Source organism: Mobula hypostoma, chromosome 8, assembly GCF_963921235.1.
Source record: "Mobula hypostoma chromosome 8, sMobHyp1.1, whole genome shotgun sequence".
Classification (NCBI taxonomy): Eukaryota; Metazoa; Chordata; class Chondrichthyes; order Myliobatiformes; family Myliobatidae; genus Mobula; species Mobula hypostoma.
The window spans coordinates 9912544-9922976 of NC_086104.1; the positions used below are offsets into that span (position 1 = coordinate 9912544).

The window sequence follows — 10433 nt, forward strand, 5'->3', positions numbered from 1 at the left end:
ATCCACTGCACTACCCTCATCTATATGCCTGGTCACCTCCTCAAAGAACTCTATCAGGCTTGTTAGACACCATCTGCCCTTCACAAAGCCATGCTGACTGTCCCTGATCAGACCATGATTCTCTAAATGCCTATAGATCCTATCTCTAAGAATCTTTTCCAACAGCTTTCCCACCACAGACGTAAGGCTCACTGGTCTATAATTACCCGGACTATCCCTACTACCTTTTTTGAACAAGGGAACAACATTCGCCTCCCTCCAATCCTCCGGTACCATTCCCATGGACAGCGAGGACATAAAGATCCTAGCCAGAGGCTCAGCAATCTCTTCTCTCGCCTCGTGGAGCAGCCTGGGGAATATTCCGTCAGGCCCCGGGGACTTATCTGTCCTAATGTATTTTAACAACTCCAACACCTCCTCTCCCTTAATATCAGCATGCTCCAGAACATCAACCTCACTCATATTGTCCTCACCATCATCAAGTTCCCTCTCATTGGTGTTACTTTAAGGAGTAAGAATAGATGTTACTTCCTTTGGGAGAGGAGATTAGTAACAGGTCTTACAGTCATACAGCATGGAAGCAAGACTGTCAGTCCAAATCATCCATACCAACCAAAGGTCTAATTAAATTTATTTTCAAAGTACTGTATATGTCACAATATACTACCCTGAGATTCATTTTCTTGAGGGTATTCATAGTAAGTACAAAGAAACACAACAGAATCAATGAAAATCAGTACATGATAAAGTGTATAAACAACCAACGTGCTAAAGACAACAAACTATGCAAATACAAAATAAACAAAATAATAATAATAAATAAATAAACAAACACTAAATATCAAGAACATGAGTTGAAGAGTTCTTGAAATTGAGTCCATAGGTTGTGGGAACAATTCAGTGTTGAGATGAGTGAAGCTATCCCCTTTGGTTCAAGAACTTGATGTCTGAGGGATAATAATTTTTCCTGAAGCTGGTGGTGTTGGACCTGAGGCTCCTGTACTTCCTTCCCAGCGGCAGCGGCGAGTAGAGAGTATGGCCTGGATGGTGAGGGGTCCTTGATGATGGATGCTGTTTTTCTGCGACAGCACTCCTTGTAGATGTGCTCAATAGTGGCCAGAACAAGCGGCCAATTTGACACTGGCCCATTTAAATCTTTCCTATCCATGGCCCTGTCCAAATATCTTTGAATTGTTGTGATTGTACTCACTTACACCACTTCCTCATGCATCTCGTTCTTTACAGCCTCCACCTTCTGTGTGAAAAACATATCCCTCAGATCCCCCTCACCTTACACCTGTAGTTTTTGATTTCCCCATTCCTAGGAAAAAGACTGTGTGCATTCACCCTATATACAGTACCTATATAAAATATTCACCTCCCCTTGGAAGTTTCATGTTTTATTGTTTTACAACATAGAATCACAGCGGATTTAATTTGGCTTTTTTTTGACACTGATCTACAGAAAAAGACTCTTCCGTGTAAAAGTGAAAACAGATCTGAACTAATTACAAATGTAAAACAGAATCAGGTTTAATATCACTGGTATGTGTCATGAAATATGTCATTTTGTGGCAGCAGTACATTGCAATACAACATAAAAAAACTATAAATTACAATAGGAAATATACAGTATGTATACATATAAATTAAATAAGTAGCCGCAAAAAGAGAACACAAAGAAAAGACAAGTTTTGGTGGGGTGTGTACGTGGGTCGTTTTCCATTCGGAAATCAGATGGCAGAGGAGAAAAACCTGTAACTAAAATGTTGAGTGCGTGACTTCAGACTTCTGAACTTCACCTTGTGCCCATCTGAAATTCTGCCTCTGATCGTTGTGTCGAGGGAAAATTTATAGGTGGGATTTGAGCTGTGCCGGGCCACAGAGTGTAGAGAGAGTAGGGCAGTGGGCTAAACCTGCATCTTTGAGGTGTTGATTGTCAACAAGGAGGAGATGTTATTTCTATTCTGCACAGACTGTGGTCCTCCAATGAGCAAGTCAAGGATCCAGTTGCAGTGGGAGGTACAGAGGCCCAGGCTTTGGACCTTATTGATAGCCTAGTCGAGATCCGTGCGATGTGACTCTATTGTGATCTGAAAACCCACTGTGTACATTGACTCACAGAGCACTACAGCACCAAGGCAGGACTTTGGCCCATCTAGCCAACCTGGTTTTCTGCCTACTCCCATTGACCTGTGCCTGGACCATAGCCCTCCATACCCCTCCACCCATGTGCTCCCATCCATGTGCTTATCTAAACTCCTCTTAAATGTTGCAATTAAACCCACATCAGTCATTTGCACTGGCAGCTCATTCCACACTCTCTCCACCCTCTGAGTGAAGAAGTTCCCCTCTCAGCTTCCTCTTAAATATGTCACCCCTCACTCTTAACCTGTGCCCTCTAGTTGTAGTTCTAGAGATCAGGGATTGTTATTGTTATTCGTGTTTCCTTCTGGTAGATGGTGTCAACTTTGGTAAAATACCTCAGCTTAAGCTCTCTCTGAAGATTGATGTTATCAAACATCCCAGTAAGACTGACGATAAAAGTACAGGTATACATGTAAAACCGTTGGCCCAAGATGATGTTAATGTTTACATCAGTGTAAAAAGCCTGCTTGTATTTATCCTATCTATACCCCTCATGATTTTGCATACCTATATCAAATCTCCCCTCATTCTCCTCCACTCCAAGAAATAAAGTCCTAATCTATTCAACTTGCCCCATAATTCAGGTCCTCGAACGATCAGGCAACATCCTTCTTAGTTTTCTGTGCACTCTTTCAACCTTATTGATATTTTTTCTCAGTAAGTCCGAACGTATGCAAACCTCTTCCTCAACCTCTGCTTCCCTTCACTGCAGGAATGCCAGATGAGACGGAGAAAGACACCCTGAGTGAAGTGCCGGTGCGTCACCAGTTCTCCGATCCCGAGGACACCGATGGAGCTGAGGAGGAGGGAGACGAAGATGAAGATGATGATGACGACGATGAAGATGACCGGCAAGGCGACAGCACGCCGACCACAAGATCTCGGAGTAGCAGCCCCTCAACCCGTAGTTCCAAGCCTGCCTCTGGCACATTTAGCATTGCCTCAGTCTCCACATTTGATGTCACCCACTCAAACAATCAGTCTTCCCTCATGAGTTACCTCGCCTCAGTACCAAGGATCCAAGTGACTCAGCTAGTGCCCACCACTTATTCTCAGGCGGGATCGCCGCTGATGGATTATCAGAGACATTTGCACAACAGATTGATGGATTCGATGGAGTATAGAGACAGATTGGACATCCCTTCCACAACTGGCCTTTGGATGGCGCAGACCGAAGATGGGTCTTCACGAGAGGACAGCTCCAGAGAGATGTCCCCTTCAGGAGATACCAGCTCGAGCACTCTACCCTCGCCAGCGTATGAGGGATCACCGGGGAGGGAGGTGTCACCGACGTCTCGCAGGTACCTGTCTCCGAGAAGGGATCTCTCACCCAGGCCACACCTGTCTCCGAGACGAGAGATATCGCCTCTGAGGCACCGGTCTCCAAAGAGGGAGACCCACCTGACCGAGTGGTCTCCGAAGAGAGATGCCTCCCCGGGCCGCCACTTCCTCCCGAGGAGAGAGATTTTGTCACCAAGGCAGGTCTCGCCCGCGAAGGATGTATCCCCAAGAAGGGAGCTCTCCCCCAGGAGGGATTACAAGGAACGGAGGCACATACCATTGATTAGGGGAACTTCGCCGCAGAGAGGTTCTTTCCAGGGTGAATATGTAATGGGCCAGTATATGCAGAATTCAGAGATGAACCTGGTGAGTTTGATCACTAATAGATAGCAACTTGTATTCTAAAGTTTGTTGGATCTCTGTTTAATTTGTGATCCTTAGGATTCTTCCAGGAGTCAGGGATGATGAGTGGTCTTAATTCCAAGACTTCAGTTTATTTTAGAGTACAGAAAACGTACAAATACTAAGCAAACTAAATACAGAGCTGGGAAATGGTGCTAAGTGGGGAATTAACATTAAGGGGTATAAGGCCAAAGAATGGTGCTTCTGAAAACTTTTATTGATAAGGTAATGAAATTCCTTAGATAATGATAGGCTACATAATTAAAACAATTACATCATGTGGGTGATGTGCTAGTACTTAGCCAATGAAAATTGAGGGAGGTGATAAATCGTTAGTTTAACTGCTATACCGCTTTCTGCCATTGAGTGTGAAAAATTCATGAGTTTGTTAAAAAGTACAAATCTTATAAAAAAGCATTAGTAAAAAGAACAGCAGTTTCCAACAGGTTTGTTAGAATAAGTGTGAGAGAGGGAGCAAGCTATAGACTGTAACAAGATGCTCGAAACAACCTCCATTGTCCTGTCTCGAGTCAATAGCTCCTGAGGGTGCCATGGTAGCAGTTAGCATGGTCTGTACATCCTCCACGTGGAATGCGTGGACTTTCCCCAGATGCTGCGGTTTCCTCCCACTGTCCAAAGACATACCGGGTAGGTTAATTGGGCATTGTAAATTGTCCTGAGATTAGATTAGTTTAAATTGGGGGTTGCTGGGATGGTGCGGTTGGAAGGTTTGGGAAGGCCGACTCCAGGGTGTATCACTAAATATATTTTGCACCCAGTTATGTCACTTTAGGCCAAATGAGGCAGTACAGTGCTACAGTCCCAGCAACCCAAGTTTGGTCTTGCAACTCTGTTTCTCTGCGAAGTTTGCATGTTCTCCCCGTGCTGGCATGGGCTTCCTCTGGGGTCTCCGGTTTCTCCCCACAGCCCAAAGACTTGCAAGTCCGCAGATTATAGAGCCTTGACTAGCACAGAACCAGGCCCTTCAGCCCAACACATCCATGCTAACCTGTCCCATCCAAACTACCTACACATGCCTGCATTAGGCCCATGTTGGGGCGGCAGGGTAGCTGAGCAGTTTGCATAGCGCTATGGGAGCACCAACAATCCGGGTTCAATTCTGCCGCTGTCTGTAAGGAGAGTGTATGTTCTCCCCGTGACTGCATGGGTTTCCGCTTGGTGCTCCTGGTTCCCCCCACAGTCCAGAGACATACGGGTTTGTAGATTAATTGGTCACATGGGTGTAATTGGACGGGGAGAGCTCCATGGGATAGAAAGGTCTGTTACCATGCTTTATCTCTACATCAAAATCCTTTACTGCGTTGCCTGTTTACACGTCTTTGTAACTGGAAATTGTCACACTGTGTTAAGGCACAGTGAAAAACCTCGTTTTGTCTACCATCCACACAGATCATTTCCCAGCAACAGTGCACAGAGGAAAAGCGATAACGGGATGCAGAGTAAAGTATCTTACAGTTATAGAGAAAGTGCGGTGCGGGCAGACAATACGGCCGCGACAAGGCAGATTGTAATTGGACGGATAGATTACTTTGATTTGTCAAATACACATCGAAACACTGGAAGGCAGAGGGAGATGCGTCACTCCACATCAGCGAGGACTGTGCTGGAGGGCAATTGTGCCAGGCTTCTGGCGCCAACGTAGCATGCCCACGACTTACTAACTCTAACCCTTACTTTATTTCAATGTGGGAGGAATCTAAATCCCGAAATTCCTTACAAGCAGTGGGGGGCTATTGAACCCCAATGTCTGGCTGACATCATAAAGTGTTGAGCTGCCCACTACGCTACCATACCGTGAGAGCAAGAGTCCATCTAGTGTTCTAGCAACGGGATGGCTGCTTGGTGGTACATGCTTTCAGACTTCTGAGTGTGGGGAGAAGAGAGAACATCAGGGGTCAGGGGTGACTGAGGCAGCAAGAGGTATCTCCACAGAAAAACATGGGGGGAGGCTGGTTTCTGTGTGTCCAAAGGTCTCTGCAGTTACTGACAGAGCAGTTGTAATATCAAGCCGTGATGAATGTACATTGGATGCTTTTTTATAAATGGTGCATCTGTAAAGCAGGACAAGCCAAATTATCAGTGTTTGGTGTTTGAATCTGTTCATTTTTTTTCTTCCCCCTCACAGAGACAATCCCGGCAGAATGTGTACGATGGGAGCAGGCCACCGCCATGGCCCTGGTTTGCCTCGGACAATGCCCAGCGAGACCCGAGCCACACCCTCCACCCTGAGCCTCAGCCAGGCTGCCTTTTCACCCACTTGCCCCTGCACTCCCAGCAGCAGGCCAGGGCCCCCTACCATATGATCCCGATCGGGGGCATCCAGATGGTGCAGTCGGCAGCCCCGGCCTTCCCCGGGATCCCGCCGGCACCCCGGCCCTCCCGGCGCGGCAGGCGGAGGGAGGAGAGCGGCATCGACGAGGCCACCCACTGCGTGATCGAGAGCATCAAGGGGATGGACATCATCTCCAAGGCGGAGGAGGGGCCCGCGCCCTCCCCGATGGCCGTCTCGCCGCCTGGGTCCAGCACCCCTGAGGGGCCGCCCCTGCCCACAGAGAGGGAGGCCAGAGACGAGGGATGCACCCTGGAAGACCAGGCTCCTTCCAGCCTCCTAAACCCCGCACGGTTGTTTGCGCCACGCCCCCAGGTGGACTAGTCACGAGGGGCAGGTGCAAGGAGGCTCCGAGCGGCTCCGTCAACCTGAGGTGAGCGGTGAGCAACTCAGTGGGTCTCACTCCCTTCCTCCCGTCCTGAAGAATCGACCTCCTCCTGGTTGCCAACACGCCGAGGACCCCCTCGGAGATGAGGAGCCCGCCGGACAACAGACCCTGAAAACACAGAACAGGGGTGCGTTGGAACTCAGTACCCGTGACAATGGCGTGAAAGGGTTTTTGGGGATGGTGGCCGGCGAGGAGGGTTGGCGGGCACCCGCGTCAGTCACTTCGACCTCCGTCCATGATCCGCCCTGACCTCGCAAAAAAAACTCGGCGGAGATATTTTCTGTTTGTTTCAAAACAAAACAAAATCCTGACCAAAATTAACTCGCAAGCTTACTTTTATTGTCCTGTCATGTATTTTTCTTCAATGTTGCAAATATTTCGTGCCTTTTATTGATGCTTGTATCTGTATGCAAATCGACAGAAAGGGAGAATTTGTACATATTTTAAACATTGTGTACCTGCTTAAGAATTGTACTGTTTTCTCTTTTGAGCACTTGGTGGGGTTTGGGGTGGCCGGGCGTGGGTCTTGTCTTAAATAATGTGAATGATTTATCTGAAACGGTATATTTTTGTTTCCTCTGGGTCAGAGGTGAGTGGGTTGGGATATCGTTACACACGTGAGCTTGCACTAATAAGGTATTTTTATACAATTGAACTACTCTTGTGTACAGCAAAAATGATTCTGTGATACTAATATTTATTATTTTTGTTTTATAAATTGCAAATGCATTTTCCCCTTTCCCCTCCCCCTCCCCCAGTGTAGACGCCTCTCATATGAAGCATGAGAATTGTATGCTGTAGTAATCTTGCTGCTAAGGTCTTGAAACGTGAGCACCGCCATTGTACCCAGAGCCATTGATCACTTCACAGTCTAATTCATTGCATTGTCCTGAACACCCGTCCAATTTCCTTTAGATATTGATACCAGGTGAGATGATGAGAGGGAGAGAAACAGTCTCCAAACCAAATCTGATCCCTTTGAATGTGATGGATTCAGTAACACCTGGGCAAGAGTTTCTGCAGATGTGGAAATCCAGAATAAAACAAACAAACACACACACACACACACACACACACACACACACACACAATGCTGGAGGAACTCAGCAGATCAGGCAACATCTATGGAGGGGAATAAACAGTCAGCATTTTGGGCCCAATCACTTGGGCTGGAAGAGTAACACCTCATATTCCATCTGGGTAGCCTCCAACCTGATGGCATGAATGTTGATTTCTCGAACTTATGGTAATTTCTCTCTCCTCCCCTATCTCTCTATTCCCATTCCCTACTTTTTTTCTCCTCTCCCCCCTTCTTTTCTCCTCACCTGCCCATCACCTCCCTCTGGTTCCCCTCCTTCTTCCCTTCCTTCCACGGTCCACTATCTTCTCCTCCTTCGGCCTTGTACCTCTTCTGCCTACCACTTCCCAGCTTCTCAAGTCATACCTCCTCCACCATTCACCTTCCCTATCACCTGCCAGCTTGTACTCCAGCCCCCCCTGCCATGGCTTCTTCCCCCTTCCTTTCCAGTCCTGATGAAGGGTCTTGGCCCGAAACTGTTCGCTCCTCTCCATACCTTCTGAGTTTCTCCACACCTGAGTTCCTCCACCATTTTGTGTCAGTTACTCGAGTTTATATCTTTATGTTCCCAGCTCTCTTTCTTTCTCTCTCTCTCTCTCTTTTCCCCCCGTCATCTGTATCATAATGCCTCTATGCCAGAGAGAGTCCTGATCCTCTCGTACAGCTGCCTTCGGGGACTAGGTGCTACAGGGAGGTCTCTGTAAGACCACCAAGACCGTTCTTCCCAACATGAGTTTTGCTTCCAACCCTCCTCGTCCTTGGAGCTTTGGCGGGCTGACCGAGAGAGGATGAAGGATACCTTTCTCTCCCTACCTTCAGAAACCCACCGGAGAGCCAGGTCATTAATCTGTTGAATGCACGGTAGCACAACGCTTTACAGAGCCAGCGGCCCGAGTTCAATTCCCGCCACTGTCTGTAAGGGGTTTGTATTGTCCTTTCATTTGTGTGGGCTTCCCCGGTCTGCTCTGGTTTCCTCCCACACCCCAAAAATGAAAGGGTTAGTAGGTTAATTGGTCACACAGGTGTAACTGGATAGAGCAGGCTTTTTGTTGGAAGGACCTGTTACTGTGCTGTATCTCTAAATATCAAAAAATATACATTTAATGTCCGAACTATAATAAATGTACTCACAGATTCTCCTCTAGGTAGGAGACCTTGGAAATATATCCCTGCTTCTTCATCATGATTGGTGGGTCTAAATCCTGGAATTCCATCTCCACGTCCAAGTCACAATACCATCTGGACTTTCTATTGCCTTCAAAGTATATTTATTATCAAAGTACGGATATGTCACCGTATACTATCCTGAGATTCATTTTCTTCAGTCATGCGAGATACAAAGAAACACAAAAGAATCAATTGAAAAGCACGCACAAAGACGGACAGACAACCATTGTGCAAAAGAAGACACACTGTGCAAATACTAAAAACAATAATAATAAGTAATATTGAGAACACGAGAAGCATTGGCTGTCCTTCATCTTCCCGGGGTCGAAATCCTGGAACACCCTCGCTATCTGCACCTTCATCGGAAGGGTCACAGCACTCGCTTCAGGAAGCAGGCTCACCCCCACCTTCTGGGGGGGGGGAGGAGAGGTCAATTAGGGATTGGAGACCGATTCAGGCCTTGACGGCGACAAGTATATCCATGGAAATTGAAGAAATAAAAAAATATATAATGCTCCCATTCCCCCATGTCATTTCCTCCTCCCGGTTTACCTGTCCTGCTCAGAGTTAAATCCGATTTTGACCGTGGTGATTAGAACACACAAAAAATGATTTAATATGGCTCCTTTTATAATGACTCGTCCGGGGCATAATTTAGTTGTTGAAGTTGGGGTCAAGATGGTGATGCCTACTACTTTTTTTATATATTGAAAGAAAATAAAGTACGGTGATTATGCACTTAAAAAAATTGAAAACTGATCTTGCGTATGATGTAATCATTTGAGTTAAATTTTTAATCCAGATTGTTGCTGTATTCATTATAAATGAAGAGATTATTAGTGTTTTTTAAATATAGTACTGTTTAGCATTAAATAAATTGTATCTGGGATATGTGCATCATTTTAGAACTTTAAATATGATGGTTTAAGACAAAAAATCACTTTAAGAGATATTTTAAACTTATAAGTGAATATGTTTTTTTGTGTATGTGCTTGATATATTAGCAAAGACAGAAAAGAATACATTCCAAAAATTTGTACATATTGTATATTTAAAGTGAGCTGTCTGTGCATTTTCTGTGTAAACTGACACTGTCGCCATGTTTTCCTGTTATTACACTTTATTGTACAGTAAAGACATTAACAAAGAGCTTGATTAAAAGCACAGAACTGTCATTAAAAGAAATATACAAGGAGATGTCTGGGGGAGAAAGGGGTATTCTGGGGTTGGGATTGAGGGGGGGGTGGGTGGGAGAACCCTTTTGGAAAATGTGTGTATTTGGCGTTCAGTGAAAATAAAATATACGGTGGTAATTACTTTTGTGTCCAGTTAAATTTAACTCTTGTAGGGGGATTAAAGTTCAAAGTAAAGGAATACAAAGTTCAAATGGTGTTAACGTGATTGCAGGGAAAACAGATCAATGATTCTGACTTCTTCCGCCTTCCAGTCCAGTCTTGATGAAGGGTCTCAGCCCAAAACGTCAACTGTTCATTCCCATCCATAGATGCTGCCTGACCTGCTGAGCTCCTCCAGCACACTGTGTGCATTGCTCTAGTTTTCTTGCATCTCTTGTACCTCTTGTGACTATCAACAATCTGGATGGTAAACTGGATCAGCAG

At 45.8% G+C, this 10433-nt stretch overlaps 1 protein-coding gene across 7 annotated transcripts in view; it reads left to right on the top strand.

Annotated features, from left to right (window-relative positions):
• The window catches only part of hivep2a (HIVEP zinc finger 2a), a 283035-nt gene extending 273003 nt beyond the window's left edge, over positions 1-10032 (top strand). For all 7 annotated transcript variants that reach the window (XM_063055449.1, XM_063055451.1, XM_063055450.1 and 4 more), the window contains 2 exons: positions 2861-3795; positions 5978-10032. In XM_063055449.1, coding sequence (XP_062911519.1) covers positions 2861-3795; positions 5978-6505 — 1463 coding nt within the window. In that variant the 3' untranslated portion in view covers positions 6506-10032. The remainder of the gene's footprint in view (positions 1-2860; positions 3796-5977) is intronic.
• The last annotated feature ends 401 nt before the right edge of the window (positions 10033-10433 follow it).